Source organism: Rhipicephalus microplus, chromosome X (assembly GCF_043290135.1).
Source record: "Rhipicephalus microplus isolate Deutch F79 chromosome X, USDA_Rmic, whole genome shotgun sequence".
In the NCBI taxonomy this organism is placed as follows: Eukaryota; Metazoa; Arthropoda; class Arachnida; order Ixodida; family Ixodidae; genus Rhipicephalus; species Rhipicephalus microplus.
This window is the reverse complement of record NC_134710.1, coordinates 200,162,187-200,179,578: the sequence shown is the minus strand read 5'-3', so window position 1 is coordinate 200,179,578 and position 17,392 is coordinate 200,162,187. Positions and strand designations below refer to the sequence as shown.

General features: G+C 43.1%; 1 protein-coding gene across 1 annotated transcript; it reads left to right on the top strand.

Moving 5' to 3' along the window:
• Positions 1-956: 956 nt before the first annotated feature.
• LOC119187641 (uncharacterized) lies at positions 957-16,941 on the top strand. Its single transcript, XM_037435727.2, has 2 exons — positions 957-1,070; positions 12,963-16,941. The coding sequence occupies exons 1-2, from the start codon at positions 1,056-1,058 to the stop codon at positions 13,674-13,676; spliced, it is 729 nt and encodes a 242-aa protein (XP_037291624.2). The 5' UTR covers positions 957-1,055; the 3' UTR covers positions 13,677-16,941.
• The last annotated feature ends 451 nt before the right edge of the window (positions 16,942-17,392 follow it).

Sequence of the window (17,392 nt, the reverse complement as noted above, 5' to 3'; positions counted from 1 at the left end):
CCACCGTATTCACGAACCACACGCACTGGTTTTTGTGCGCGTGGCCTCATGACGGTGCTGACATGTAACACTATAACAAGGCACTTTCATCAGGTAATCTTAAGTTGGTAGTTCAGCACTGCTCTTTTGGTACAGTGTCTTTCATCACGCCTTTCATGTTTATTTATACCTCGAATGTTGCATCAAATTGCCCAGAAAAAACAAATACCTTTATAGTATTTTTTTCCGAATTATGGCTCCTACCATTCTTGCTATGTTTTTTTAGAAGCCCTGCTCTAAGCAGCCAACGCAAACGTCGCTTTACACTATGTACCTGATGCTTTCCTTTTCATAATTCTCTGTAAGGTGCCCCTACACATTTCAATATACTAGAAAGGTGATGGAAAAAAGTTCCCCAGTATGCCCTCATCTCTAGATCATCTCCTGTAGAGGTCACCACTGAATGCTATCTTGCTGTAACTACACGCGAGCATCTGAGCTTTATTGACTCGGGACCCACTGAATGGTAAGAATTTTTCTGTACTTGATGATTTCACTCCACCACCTAACAGTGCCACTGATGAAAAACTTAAGCAATTTTTTTCGTGATCCTCTCAGTAAGCTCTCATGTAGACAAGCCTCTATTACTTTTGGCTTGTGTGTCATGTCTTCAGATTTTCGATTATTAAGAAAGCGACTCCTAAAGTGGCTCTGCCAGCGCTCCCTCTATTAGGAAGAGGGTGTGCATCAGAAATGTGCTGTTCAGTTTGTCTGCTTCATTATGCATTCGTGGTGACTCTGGAACGAAGTCGCGAAAGGAAATAACGGCGCAAAAAGATGCGAGAAGTGGGTGGCAGAGCATCAGGAAGACCAAGTGCATTTAACAAGCACGGCACACATGCGTGGAATGAAGGAAGTACGCACGTTTGAGTGAATCCCTTCAATAACTCATACACGGGCTCGTCGCAGGGGAAGGGAAACGTCACGATGATGGCGAGTGCTTGAGATTTTCACGAGACATCTCACTGGGGCACAGGCTTTTTCAGTGGGCTGCACGAAGCAGCTGGGGGGCGACAATGACGCCGCTCTGGGTAAGTGACAACACTCTTTCATATGGCTGTGTGCTTGGAAGAAATCGAAGCTTTGATTGTGGAATAATTCTCATCACGAGCTGCAGTGACTTTGAATAGAGCTGGTACAACCTGTGTTGTCCAAGGGCTTTTTTCTTAAGCTAGAGCAAAAATATTAGAGATAACTTGTACGTGTGGTGATTGCATTCATTATGTCAACGTGGTAGTTCCAGAACGAAACAAGTCTTAAACTCGGGAACACCCTTTGCACATATTTTTAGACACTTTGCGGGCACCTTATAACCGACTGTCTCGAGCGAAATTTGAGTTCTCGTTTTTAAATTATATTTAACGGTGACATGAGTGTTAATTTTCGGTTTCCGGGTAAAATTCAGTAAAAAGGAAGCTGTTTGGTGGAGAAGCAGCTGGTAAAACTGCTATAATCTAAAGCTTTTAAACATGCATCTTTTAATGTCTTGGCAAAACAATTAAGATACGAAAATCCGAAATTACATCTTGTGAAGGCTAGAACAAGTAAGTGGTGATGGTGCGTCTTCAAATGTGCCACAACTACAATGTCATGGTGTGTTGCTAAATATATTGTACCACACTGTAGAGAGCAACGCATGAACGGCAACCAGCATGAATTGAGGTCTTCAAATAACTGCGCATATCCGTATTAGCCATTTTCATTAACCCGCCGTCTTGCATTCAGATACGTTATTATACCAGTACTCTCTGTTAGCACTAAAAAATTCTTGAGGTTTCGCGTCACGAGAATCATTCCTCTCGCTGCATTCCTCATATGATTGCGTCGATCATTGAATCATAACTTTACAAAATTACGAGACACGCATACATCCAGTGATCTACTAGTTGAAGCTCAATTTAGCCGACAGAAAACAGTAGGAAATTGAAGAAAACTTTGTAACGAAGAGACAGCGGCTTACACCAAGGGAAAAAAAGAAGTGTGGCAGCCTTTCCAGGTTCTCTCCAGTCAGGATAAATAGTAGTACATATTCCGTCCAAAAGTTTGTTCAGGTCTATTTAGCCCATTTATGCAATACTTTATGCTTTGATTACCATACGCATTACATCCTAGAACAATGGCACCACTTATACATTAAAAAGAGGCAACATTCGTCAAGCTGCACTGCTCTGAAACTTCCCTCACTCACCGATTAGTAGGCGCTACGAACATTAACGTCAGAATAATATACATTTACAAGCAAAGGGGGGAAACATGTCTATAACATGCATAGTAGTTAAGATGCTGATACGTAGTTTCAACGTAATTTTTATACGTTGTACTACAGCAGTACTACTTAATTGACGAGTACCGTCTAGGCTGAGTTCTTGTTCTTCCTTCTTTTTACTGACATTTTGCAAACGACAATTTCTAGGAAAGAAATTATATTCTTATATATATTCAAATTAAAGAGTGGGAAAAAGTAATACTGTACTTATGAAGTAGGTTATATGCGGAACACTAGTCTGCAGTAACATTGACCCGGGCCTGCTGAGAATGCATTCTCCAGTGCAACCAAAACAGAAAAATTGCACAGGTTGAGTCGCAATATATATTTCTTAAAAAGGGAAGAGTAGTGCCTTTAACAGGGGCTGAAAATTCCTTACTTTGTAAAAACTTTTATTTTCGCAGTCAGTAGCAAACATTACAGATGTGCTAGTTAAAGAACTATTTTATATATTTGTATCCACCATTTTGATGATTTTGGTACGTAGTATGTGACATGTAGCTTCGTTATGAGTTATCAGTGCACTGGTCTACATTAAAAAAAAAAACTTTGGGAGTTACTTGGGTGCGAACGCATTGCCTGGTTGATTCGAAAGCGTTCACCTGTGCCACACTGAAACTTTTGAATATTTCTAAGATAAAAAGACCGTTATGTTCATGAATTCGCGATTGCTGTTTTATGATATTTAGGGTGTGTATCGCTACGGCGACACACGAAATGAATAGCGCGACGACACACTAAGACGCCACACAGCCTGTCATCTCGTTCATCCCTTTGTGTCTGTTCTCTTTGTGCCAAAAAGCCTTAAGACGTTATATCGACGCTTCTAAGCCACAGGCGTTCTAGCATGCCCTCTATCAGGGATCTTCGTCAATGTTGATATTACTGTATTTAACATGGATTGCACGCACAGTCCAAGCGGATGACTTGGCTAGACCTAAACTAAAAACTTAGTCCACAACGTATACTAAGTTTTTAGTTGGACAATACATTTGCAGTTGGAAGTGTTTACGTATGAAGGTGTGCTTTGGTCTGTTATTACAGAAAGCGCCTGAGCGTAACCATTCTAAGTATGTCTCTCTGGCAAGTGCGCTATCACTCGGCCTATAGCAGCGCAGCTTTGCAGTGGTGCAGTGCACCACTTGGAAGTTGTGGCGTTCTCAGCTGCCTAGGACAATCATTGCTGTTTTATTAGTTTCGCCTGTTATTTCAAATACCAGAGGGGGCAAATATACACCGATGTATTGGCGTCTTTCCTCAGAGTCAAACATCAGGCACATAACATTAACTATAATGCAGCTAAATTTAATGTTCTGTCTGCGTGCCTCTTTTTTCTGACAGCATATTTGTACAAAAAGAAGTTTGTTGTCTGTCTGAAGTTTTTGCCAGTGTGCTTAAACTTCTGTCTGAGAGCGTGTCTTATGGTGCTCAAGACGTTCCGTGGCAGCGTCTGGTTACGTGGTACATTAGCATGCTTTCTTAGCATGCTTTCTTTATATATCACTTAGCATGCTTTCTTAGCATATCAGAAAAATTTAATGCAGAGTAGCAAGTTTCAAAGATGTAAATTACATAGTGAATGATTACTGGGCTTTAAAACGTTGCAAATGAAGAGTTAGATTGAGATATTATTGATTAAAATCAGTCAAGTAAGTATTGTAACTCTGCATAAGGTAATTAAAAATTACAAGAGTTTGTCAAGAGGACTGTGAACTCTACTAGACTGGTTGCAGTCCTAATTGAATTTCTTAATAAAAAACTGGGCACGAAATTCCTTCGTTCCTCACATCTTTCACTTTCTCCCCATACAACGTAACATAGTAACATGCAGTAAAATCAAGCAGATACACCTGCATCGCATCTCAACCTTATAGCTAAGATGGAAGCGTGACGGGTATGCCAATACATGATCGAATCAACCATCACTCGGGTTCAATTGAAACACTAATACCACTTTGGTACCATCTGTATCAGTACAGGAAGACTTTACTGACAAAAACCAAATACTAGCTCTCATAATTCATTGCTTTACTTCAACAGAAGCGCGGAGTAACAAAACGCTTCCTTCACGAGAGTGAATTTGATTGTGCCACATGGTGCAAAAGTATGCACGCTTTTCATATTGCAATCAATGGTACCCGACCTATTCAATATTGCTGTAGGTTTAATGCCTTTGAAAGATTACTTATTGCCCCATCGTGGTGGTCTAGTTGCTAAGATACTGGGCTGCTGACCCCGCAGATCGCGGGATTGAATCCCGGCTGTGACGGCTGCATTTTTGATGGAGGGAAAATGTGTTAGGCCCATGTGCTCAGATTTTAAGAGCCACACAATAAAGAACCCTAGGTGGTCAAAATTTCCGGAGCCTTCGACTATGGCGTCTCTTATAATCATATGGTAGTTTTTAGAACATTTACCTCTACCTGTCAACCAATCAAAGAATCCTTGTTAAACGAAGCACAAGAACACAGTCGTTCAAGGAAGCAAATGGCATTTCACACTCAATGACTGCTGTAACTTTGTTGAAAAACTAAAGTCAGCGCTACAATATCATCTGAGAATTTTCACTCAGTTAAATTATGATGTGCACCGCTGGTAATAAAATGTAATAAGGTGTGCTACCTTATTAAACAAGGTGTGATACCGGAAAAAAAATGGTGGCACCTTATTTGTGTCATTTATGGTGCCGAAGAAATTTGATTTTATGATGAATTCGCTGCGTGCGCTGCTGCTTGGAATGGTACCAGTGGCGCTGCCAATGGCGAACGGTGGCGATAAGCGGATGTGCACGCTACTAACAACCTAATGTGGTCGCTACTAACGGTTTTTTATTTCAGTTTACATTCTCCTTTGATGTTTTCACTGCCAATGCTGCTCCAATAGACAGCCATGATATCCGTTATGTCGATTGTTCTATTTTACTTCTTTAAATGTTACGTGTGAGCGTGGTATAATGAATGCGTTTCTAACGTGCACGCATTGAATTTGTTTGCGTGACCAGCTAACACAAACGAAACGAAAGCTGTTGCAACGTAGAAAGGACTTCTTGTTTAATTAAACATTCTGAACAGAACAACCACAATGTAGATAATTGATTTATGCATTCTGAGGAACCTCACAAAAACATACTTTTCTAACTTCAAATTCTCAAGCACTTTCAATTTTCGTCCAGCTAATTACAATTAAAAACAACTAGCGAAACGCTGATTAGCCTTGCAGCAGCCAGGCGTCACACAGGTGTATATTAATGTGTGAAAGCCGCTGAACAAATGACCAAGACAAATTCAGAGTTCTTTTTTTTGTATTTCACTGACCACAAAAAAGTTATGAGCAACTTCAAACTGCACTACAATTACGTATTTAGGGAAATATAATAATTAACACCATTAAAACCGCAATTCTCTATCAAATGCATTTTAAATTGGGCACGGAAAACTGAGGTTTATACAGAAAGTTCGCAAGCGTGGCATTACTCAATGGGAAATAGGCACGCGTGTAGTATGATGGATTCTCCTCTGTTACGTGAAAATCCACAATACATGCTATTCTAGGAGTAATGTTAGTGGACTAGCAAAAAATTTGAAGGGCGGCTTACAGCCTCAATCAACTTTGTAAAAACAGAACTCCAACAGCAGTTCACTATTAATCAACGCAACAACGATAGCAACACACTGGTTACCGCACAATGGTTTCAAGTAGACGCACAAGGGCAAGGTAGACGAAGAACGTGTTTAACAGCGCAAACGACATGAGGGGATTTTCGTTATCTAGGGTCCCCTGATATGACTGGCTCTTGATAAGGTAGGCCGTTCGGCACATGTATGTCCGATTTTGCTGATGTTGCGTAGTTATGCGCAGATTGTGTTTTCCTGTATATTGCAGTTGGATTGCAATAAACTGTGGTTGTTTGTTCAGCGCTCTGTTCTCGTCTCTTCTATCCCCTCATATCGTTTGCGCTGTTAAGCCCTTTCTTCGTCTACCATGCAGCACCAACCAGCCCAATCAAGCACCTTGTTAAAACACAAGGGCAAGCGTCGCGTTTCAACTGTAGTACAATCGTGTGCGTAAAGTAACATCATAAATCTTTTCGTCGTACCAGTGGTACCCATGATGTAATGTAGCACCTGTTTTTCTCATCGCGTCAACAAACTGCCGCGACGCCGAGAGCTGCACACACAGCTGACTGTCAGGGAAAAACGTGGTCTTGTAGGAGGCCATCTTGCACAGCAACCAACGAACATTAGTGCACATCTGAAGCATCTGGAGCATTGTCGTGGATGCGATGACAGCTGAGCGAAATCAGGGATCATCGTCCGACGTGTGGCCACGACCTTTACACAATTTGAACGTTGCAATGTCAAAGGAAGATGGAACCGTGACGAAAGAGACGCGTCCAGCCAGTCTTGTTGGGTGCGTTCTACTGAAGAGAGCGCGCTCCCACGGTTACCGAAAGCAATAAAAAAGAATGGAAAGAGGGGTTCGCTTGGAGCGTGCCAGAGCGGTGGAAGCGAGAAAAGTGTTGTTGTTGGTGTGAAAGAGGTTGGAGAGATGGCGCTCGTTTATTTTTCACATGGCAACGCATATTTTATGCATAATGCATGGGATCTAATTGGGGGAGGGGGAAGGGGTTTCATGGAATCCTATGCGGAGAAAGCGGGTGCAACGGCTTTCTCCGCACTAGTCGAGTGGCAAGCCAACCGACGGCGCCACCATACTGGCGCAAGAAGCCAATAGAACATTCGTAGTTGTATCTGTGTAGGTTCCCTCAATGCATATACATTTGCATCAGTGTGCTCCTGGGACCACCAAGTACACGAAGGGACACCTAAAAGAAGAATAATTTGCATTCAGTCCACCTTAGCGTCTCTTGTTAAATTTCAACTGCTTACTGTGACGTTCAGAGATACATAAGTTAACCGCTGCAATTTTCACGCTTATATAGTCCCGTTAGATCTGGCAGTAGGTATTGGTCAGTGTGTGCATTTGTTTTTCTTAGAGGCTTACTTGAGGCTTACTTGGAGGATTACTTACCGGATATCCGTTCCGCTTTGTTTGATATTTTTGCAGTCCTGCAGACTGCAAAAATATCAAAGAAAGCGGAACGGATATCCGGTAGAACCTATATATGCATGAGTGCTGACATCAATGCAACGTTATCTTGAGTAGTTAAGGTAACGCCATCAATTCTCTGCCATTTTAAGACAGTCTGAGGATATGATAGGAAGCAACGTAGAAAACAAACGCAAAAGTTGAGACGCACTTATTTCTTTCATTGAAACTTCTTCTCTACAGCCTGTGTTCCGATTCTCAAATTCAGCCATGAGTCCCAATTCTTAAGCAGGCTGTTTAACACCATGCTGACATAAAAAGAGTCGCCTCTTTGCTGTCAAGGCACTTCTGAACATCTCGGTGAAATGTTATTGCACTCCATTAAGCATAAAGTGTATAATCTTGTGTCAAAAGCAGACAAAACCACCCGCCCTCTCTTTAGCCATGCAACAATTGACGGCGCAGCATATAGACGTAACATTTATTGGCATAGCCACGGACCAACTCAAAGGATACGTGCCACGTCATAAAGATACTGTGACTCCCAGCGGCATGCCACCATGCATCGACACCATGTCGAACGAAGCTACCAATTCGATCAACGAAAAAACAACCAAGAATGTTCAAGGTCAAAACGTGCAGCGACGTAACTCTCGGGCCGCGCTTAGCTTTCTCGCAATCACCACATCTTTTTCTATGTAGCTTCGAGCGGGTTCTTGGTGATGCAACAAAAAAAAAGCGCTGTGCTCGTCCAGTAACTCCACTTCGATTTGAAAACTTTTTGTGACAGCTAGTCAGTGAGGCAACAATGTAGAGTAGTAAAGCCATTATGTTAGAAGTTATAAATGTTTCCGGGGCCACATAAAAATCCCCAATTTAGGTAAACGAACAGTCGCCATTGCACACATTCGTTCAGTGTGTCCACTTGTTTTGTCGTAGCAACAACACGCAGGGCCATAAACTTACATAAATATAAAATAAATAGTTCAAGCCATCATTCCTGTACCGAACACTGCATATTATATGAAAAGCGCATTTTATTGTGGACACTTTAACGTACCAATCAGTTTACGCACGCCTTGATATTGTAGTAGTAATTGCTGCGGTTACCTTGCACTTGATATTAGTGCAGTCAGTATTAAATGACTCTGTTTACAACCAGAGATGAAATGTTGAACAATATCCTTCCCTTTTATTATCTTTCTTGAAAAAGTCACAGTTTCTCCGCAAGGCCGAGGCAATGAATGCGATAGCGAAAACTTGAAATGTAACGCTGAGAACGGCAAGATGATTAGAACGTGCAGCGTGCTGCTCACGCACAATTAACGCACAAAAGCAACACACTCAGAACGAGAGCGAACTAACAACGTTTACAGCTCAACACTCATCTGCTATTTTAAAAAAAGCGAACGAAACCTAATCACAGACACAGATATGAGTGCGACCTAACAACTGTTCCAGTTGTTACTTCATTGTGATTGAAAAGCGCGCTTGCTGCGGCGGCTGCATTTCCGATGGAGGCGGAAATGTTGAAGGCCCGTGTGCTCAGATTTGGGTGCACGTTAAAGAACCCCAGGTGGTCGAAATTTCCGGAGCCCTCCACTACGGCGTCTCTCGTGATCATATAGTGGTTTTGGGACGTTAAACCCCACATATCTATCTAAAAGCGCGCTTGTTTCACAAACGGGGCTTGTCCAGCGAGCAAAGTGATTTTTGTGCACCCGGAAACTAAACGCAATTGTTCCGGTAAAAGCCGAAGGCACGTGAGTTTCCCCCACCACAGGAAAAGTGCGTGCATAGGGGCCCTTCATACCGCACAGCTAAGCACGCGTTGGAGATGAGCGCACATTGGCGAATCGCGACGAGCTGGGAGCAACCTTTACGCAGAGCATGCTCATGGCGCCATCTCACTGGTAATGCTGAAAACACGCTATTTCATCCGTAGTAGATGTAAATAGCTTGCCGTTTTAAGTCGAAGAAGATGCGTTTTGGTGGTCGATTGGCTAACGCCTCGCGCTCACGAACGAGAGGTGAGACCTTGGATTCCGCACGCCGGAGTCTTCTTCTGGATTATTTTAAATGTGAAGCATTTAGCGAACTTCAGCGACCTTGAGCATATTTGTCTATCTATCTATCTAGCCGCCTACGACTTTTAGCTCCCCTGGCCGTTTTGATAATTGCATCAATGCCGAAATTTGTATGACATAACATGACTGTATGGCGAGCATAAGTGGCTAGACATGACAAGAAAATCATAACAATTATGTCTGAATGTATTATCTACACTTCATGGTCTTGCTCCTCATGCGGTGGTTTCGCTCCCATGATGTATTGCAAAAATGAGGCGGTATTACACGACTGCATGGCACACATCAGTGATAGACCTTAACGTTGAAATTGGGACATGCATGTCATGGAAATCATGACCACATGCCACGCTCATGCTGCCCACGCGGTTGTTTCGATAGCATCACATATACCAAATCTCGTATTACAGTACATGAATGAATGGTGAAGGTAAATAACCAGTGCAAACATGACAATCATGAGATGCGTGTCATGTAAAAATATGACTACATGCCACGCTCATGATGCGCTCGTGGCCGTTTCGCTAGCTTCATATGTACCATATCTCGTATTGCTGGACGTAAATGAATGGCGAAAGTATATCACATATGCAAACATGATAATCGTGAGATGCGTGTCATGTAAAAACATGAATACATTTCACGCTGATGATTCGCTCGCGGTGGTTTCGCTAGCTTCTCATATACCAAATCTTGTATTACGTGACGCGAACGGACGACGAGGGTAAATGACACGTCCAAACATGATAACCATGACATGCGTGTCATGTAAAACATGACTACAAGCTACCCCCAGAGCGTACTCGTGGCCATTTCGATAGCTCCACTTATACGAAATTTGGTATGACGTGACGTGAATAGACGACGAAGGTAAATGGCACGTTGAAACATGATAATCATGAATTGGAAGTAATGTACGACATAATTCACGTCCACCTCGTGACATTGTGCTGATTTCGTTATTGCATTAGCAGTTACATGGACACTCTCGGCTGGATTTTGCCGCCAGGGTCAACATGGACGTTGGTTTCACCGTCATTCACCGTATATGTACACGTATCTATATATATGAAAACGTAATCAAAATATTCCAGAAAAAGATTCCAGTGTGCGGAATTGATCTCTGAATTGTGAGTTCGAGGCATTAGTCTCTGAACTACGAAGGAGCACTTCCTTCAACGTTCAAACGGCAAGCTATTTATACCAGTCACTTACCGCTGGTCATGGACTTCTCGAGGGGGGGGGGGGGGGGGGCACTATTGTGTTTTGAGCAGGACCAGTGCGGTGATGCAGTGAGCGCGCACCGCCACATCGTCATGACGCTGTGGCACGCCCTCTCATTTCCCACGCGTACTTTGCCCCGTGGAAAGGGGCAGGGTAGACGCTCACGTGTGCTCTTGAATAGCTCGCGGTGGGGACAATCGTGCGCCTTGGGCTTTCACTGGAATGATTCTGTTGTAGTTACCAGGCGCACAAAGGTCACTACAATCGTTGCACATTCTCCGTTTCCAAAAAAGACACGCTTTTCAGACACAGCGAAGTAACAACTGAGACGCTTATTCACGTTCATCTGTACCTGTCAGTAGGTTTCGTGCGTCATTTGTGCGTGAGAAACGCGGGGCACGTTTCGATCTGCTTGCCATTCGGCGGGTGACCATTGTTGCTATCACGTTCATCTCTTCGCTTAGGCAGCAAGGCTTTGACTTTAAAAGTGACATATCGACCTTCCTCATTCGTGCTCGCATATCAACGTTTCCCACTGTACGTGGAATTGGCCATTTTTTCCTTTCTTGGGTTTTCACATATATAGATACGTATACATATACGCTGAATGACGTCGATGCCAACGCCGGCGGAAAATTTTGGCCTAGAGTATCGATATAATATCTATCACGATAAATGTTGAACAGAGATTGTCGCAGGAGCCAGCATTTCGATTGACAAGAGTGATTGTCCTCGTTGGGGTGGTAGAAAACTGTTGTTTTTGCGTGTTAGCAGTTGCGACCCTGACGAAGACAGGTTTTCTTACGTAAGGGCGCTTTTCTTTCTCGCAGTCTCTCCCTCTGTTTAGTCTTTCTTTTTGCGCTGCTGTCGTCCTTCGTTTCGTTCAAATGCTGGTTCTCGTGACATTTCAAGTTCAACTATGTTTTTAATGTTGCAAGCCGCCATTTTCTTGAAGTTTTTTATTCTCGTTTTAATTTTTATGGTTTGTTTCAATTGTTAGATAGCTGTTTTGAAGTGTACTAACATTACGGCGCGGCTTCTTTATCTACAATCGCCCGGTCGTAGTGGTCTATTGGCTAAGACACTCGGCTGCTGACCCGCAGGCCACAGGATCGAATCCCGCCTTCAGCAACAGCATTTTCGATGGATGCGAAAGTGTTGTAGGCCCGTGTGCTCAGTTTTGGGTGCACGTAAATAACTTCCGGTGGTCGAAATTTCTAGAGCCCCTCACTACGCGGTTTCTCATAATTATATGGTGGTTTTGGGACTCTCCATATCAATTATTCTTTTATCTATGATTCCGTTTCTCGGTTATTTCCCTGTATTTTAGTGATATTCGCACAAGGAATCTCAGTCCTTGCAACATTTCTAAACTAATAGTGCAATAGCATACAAAGGTCTTTAAAGTGGCTCAGAAATTGTTATATTTGAAAGTACTATTAAAAATTCCCATTCACAAAATAAGATCTTAGAGGTAATGTTGATTAGGAATGCATGAAGTAACATTGTTTGTTCATTTAGTTTTTGTTAGATGTTGCAATGCGCTATAATAGCGACGTTAAGACAGTAAAATACTTAGTGACGACTTTAGAGAATAGTAACGAAAGCTCTTGTCAAGTACTCATTTATATTAATGCCCATATCTGGGGCATACGTGTCCTTTAGGGAAAATTTGGGATATAACTTAGCAGAACTGACCAAAACTCAATTCGGAGTGGTAAGCTCTGATATACACTACCGACAATTAACAAAGAATTCTTTGCTATTCATCTGCCACTTTTAGAGTGGTTTAAACAAATTAAAAAATCTGCAGACAAAACAATGAGAAATTTGTATGATGAAGCCAGATAAATGATAACCTCCACTGATAACGTAATAAGGGCACGCCGTTAAAAAAGCAGCTCAAAACGTTTCGCCAATCAAGGGAGGCGAATTCAATGAAACAATGACAACTCATAGAATGTGTTAGCTATGGACGGCATGAAATCAAAATCTATACCTTATAAAAGTATTCAAAAAAGTACCTGTGACTTCGTTGAACATATGTTGGTAAATGGTTATACGAGTTTGTAGCATGGTACACTTTGGAAATCTCCTGTAAATGTGTGCACTTGATATGTGTTTATTTACATTTTTGTGAGATGTGCGAGTGCATGTTTTAATACTGGGATAGGTCTACGGACAAAAGCTTTAGTGAGCCTTGCATACGTCATTACGCTGTACCATTATAAAGAAGCTTTAAGTGCGAAAAATCCCATAATCGCTACAGAAACTCATAGGTGCTCATACACTTGCAGGGAGTCGTAGTGACTTGGAGCTTGCTGGTGCTGTGTCCAGGCATTGAGTCACATTCGACTGCGGCCCACCTTTGGCAGCGCCTCCGCCAGATGACCTTGCCCGGGAGACAACGTGACAGGCCGAGGCCCACGACGAGCATGTTCGCGCTGGAGCCGGACCTTCGTGGACCTTTTCTGTACGGTCGTGGTAACTTACCTAGGCTTCCCTGGCAGAAGTTATACGTGTACAACCGGCCTATGGGCTTCCGCCACTGGCGTCGTGAGAATCCACCATCCATGCGTGGCAGAAAGCTATCTAAGATCAAGGTAGTGAAGAAGTTTGTGACTGGAACCCCCGTAGACAGTACCGGTGTCGTATTTCTTCTGTCGCCTCAATTGATCGCAGCCCCAGTGTCACCTAAACTGACCATAAAATATCCTGAATCTGTTCCTTGGATGATGCCGGCAGTCGTCCCACCCAGCAAGCATCAGCCACCACTAACGGTGAAAGCAGCCTCAAGGAACAATACCCGGCCACGGTCCTTTGTGTACTTTACTGGGGCGCATTCTTCGGATTCACGTGTCCAAGAGGTAGCTGGTTCTAGCACGAAAGACATCACCATCATCCACAACAGGAGAAAGTACACCATCAGCGCAAAAAGCAAGGCGCGCCTAAAGGGACATCCAGGCCTTGTAGTCCATGTTAGAGGCATGGGAGTGGACACAGGACAATAACTATCAAGTACAAGCCGGTCCGTGTAGAGCACGTCAAAACGTGGACTTTCTTGCCTTGGTGCTTCACATCGCGACTTTCTGCCAGTTTTCCAGTAGTGTTAGCGGTTAATAGAGTTCCATGTCTCAGTCACTTTCATTAGAAGCGAAAGCTTCGAGTTCCGAAATGTTCATATTGATAAGGCATTGCTCACACAAATGTCAACCAAAAATAAAAGAGAACAAAATATGCACTCGCACATACATACTAATAATACTATTGTTAAGATATAAAATATTGTGATTATGAGAAGTGTACCAGCAAAGATATTTGGCCCAACCATGTACCTGAAAAAATGCTTTTGCCGCTCCTAACTTAAGCCTAATATGATAACTTGACTAAATTTGAGTCAGTTACAATTATTATAGGCAAGGCATAATCAAGCCAGAGCATTATTTGAAAAAGAATACATGGGCTGAAATACATTTCACATCTTCTAAACTTCATCTGCCCGGACGTTACTCTATGCTTGTGGCTCATGGTACGGATTTTAGTAAGATATAATATTCCTGAATAATAGATGCATAGTAGCTCTTTGACTCGCCTGTGTAACGCTGTCCCTCTGCACCGAAGCAGTGCCAAGTAGGCCACGCCTTCCCTCGCAGTGCGCGTGCGTGACGTCACTTTCTCCCTAGCCTATCGCTGCTTGTCGCGTGTCATCTCTCTCACTTCCCCCTCTCCACTGTTTGCAACGCTTTAGCCCACTCCTCACGTCGGCATCAAATCCTCACCCGCACAGCCTCTCTATCTGTCGGCGAAAAGAAACCGCAATGTTGGCGCGCTGCGCATGCTCGCGCGTCGTCGTCTGGACCGGTCGTAGTACTGCGGTGCCGGCAATTGGAACAGCGCGCCGCTGCTTGCTGCGCGATCACGGTGACAGGTGGGACGCCAACAGGGCATGCTTGCTGCTAATATGCGAGTACCTTTCCCGGCCGTCGCCAGCGTTGCGGGTTAGCGAAGCCGATCGCGTTCGCGAATGGCGACGTCGCGCCTGGAACACCAAGGAGGCGCGAGCATGGGAAGCCGAACGCAAGCGTTGGCAGTGGAAGACCAATGACACCGAAGACGTGCGAGTCAAGAACCGATCACGTTCGAGAATAGAGATGGTGCCCGGGTAACATCGACGAGACGCGAGCCGTGGCAGCCAAGCGCAAGCGTCTTCAACGCGTCCCTTCTCTTGTGTCTTAGCATTTCAAACAAACGCTACACCAAGTTTTTCTTCAAACTGTTCTTCCAGCATCCGCTCCGACGCTCGTTTTAACCGCGCCAACACAGTGCGCACCGCTGCTGCTTCGCATACCATCAAGTTTCCCTTCGGGGACATGGTCTTTAGTTTTTCTTGAAACGTTGAATATATACGCAATCAAATGAATGAAATAAGATATGCACAGACTTCGAGGTCACTTGTCAAGACTAGATAGCTATGCTTAGAATGTAACTTGAATACCACACACGTGGCCAATGATATTAAGGCGGGTTGTTTTAGTATGTGAGTAGTTAAGTCTTTGCATTTCGTTGTCCTATTATGGGCAAGTACTTTTTGTGTTATAATGATGCACAGAGTTGATAGCAACTACAACTCTTATTGTACTTTTATATGTTGACATTTGTTTTCAACCTTTTCTTCTACCTACTTCTCCTATACATATCAGTTTAAATTGCAATATTATTGGAAGCATGTTCCTCCAACAAATGTTGTTCAGCTTACTTGCAGTTTTTTCCCAATTTATGTAACATTAAGCAGTGATAATCATACGTTATCAAACGTGCCTTTATATAGGAGGGTTACAAATAGTACAGGTGAATCACCTCTGTTATTTTATTTTTCAAGTTTAGTTGAAGCATGGCGTCTACTTGCAGTATTCATGCATGTTTCAGCGCTGTCAAACGGGCAGTCGTATCTTTAGACCTGAAATGTTAGAAACAAAGAGAATAGGATGACCACACTATTCGATACTCGTAGAGCTTACTTTTTTGAAACATGTGCATTGTGTATATTTTCTTAGTGAATGTGCAACATAGTTTATTGAATGATGTTACACTTTAACTAGGAAATTGAAAGTTGATATTCAATGCGTTTTTGATTGCAAAAACATGCTGGTCATGTACGTTACAACTCTGTCCATTCTTTGTTAACCTAAAGTTTACGCAACTGTCAATTTTGGATAGTGTGTGTTGAAATATCATGAAATGCTTTTTCGAATAATTGCGCAAGCGACTACGTGTTTTGTGGTGCGCACAGTGTGATTTTTTGTTATGATGAAAACCTCTAAATAATGAACAAAGGCGCATATAAATAGTTTTTTCGATAAGTTGGACGACCGTAAAATCACTGAAGTGTAAACAGTTGGGCTTGTTGGCGCAGCATAAGCAGCTGTTTCTCAGCACCAAGAACGCGGAAAAAGTAAACGACGCACGTAAGTTCTGTGAGCTCCGTTCATGCCATTCTTCTTGTTTGCACTGCGAAACCCGAAACCGTGGAATTCCCACTACATGACGCAGTATACTGTGATGGGTCTCGATAAGTGTACTGTTGCTTGGCGACCCCTTGAAGGCCGTGTAGTAGCAGACCCTGTGGGATGTCAGGGACAATATCGGAAGATGTGGGTGCAGAACAACAAGCGAAATGAGTAAGAAAGAAGACGACAGTAAAGACGCACTTTATGTGCTATTTTTGAACTTTTTGTTAGTAGCGCTACACCAACACCTTGCAATAAAATACCCATTAGCCGGCATTTATACCATTCTTCAGTTCACGGGCAATATAGTGAGCCTTCGTTCCCATAATGAACAACACATGAGACCTGATGATTACTGTCAAAGAATACACACGTCCTCCAAAGTCCTCGGGAAGCAGCCTGAGGTCCGCCGTCAGTATTAAAGGGTCAACTCCCCTACATCGAGGTTATTTCAATTTGGACTACAAAATTATATGCACTTAACTCGACGTAAAGCAGGTAGAAAACTTATGTGTGAGCAGTTATCCTCGTGTCGTGCAGCGACAAATTTAAGTAGCGTGTCTTCAGGGGCTGCTTGGTAAGACATTATTATGGGAATTCAAAGTGCCCAATAGACAAGGTACCAGAGTAGAAGTAGAGAGGACGAAACAAAGTCTGTGAGTGTCGCTGAAGGATCTGAATTCGATCAGCAGCGTTCGTGCTTACAAGGAAGCGCGTGCCATCCAGCTTTGCAGCCTGCTGGGCCTCTATGACGAAAAAAAAAAATCTGAACTTGTGATACACTGGCACACTTTCCCCAGCTTCTTTTCCTCTTCCTCTCTCTAACCTTACTGCTCTCTCTTCACCATAATTCCCTTTTTCCGTGCTATTGCTACGCTATACTATGCAAGGCTAAGATATGCTCTACAAGTAATAGAAGCTTGGGCTATAGTTGGTCTGAGAGAATGACGGTGTAATGTTCCAGCCCAAGAACATGGGAAAAATAGCACGAGTGGAAAAGAGCGCTGACTTCTAACTGGTGTTTACTTCTGAAAATGACAAAATAAACTTGTGCGAACAAAGATAAAGACGCGTCTAATCAGTGCATCTATACAGTTGAATCACAACACATGTTCATGATTGCCCTACAGGCTGGCCAGGAATTATGCTCAAAATGTGACAGTGCCCAGGGTGGAGTGCTCATGCATCTCATTATGAAAGACAGAAGTGGAGCGCTGCAT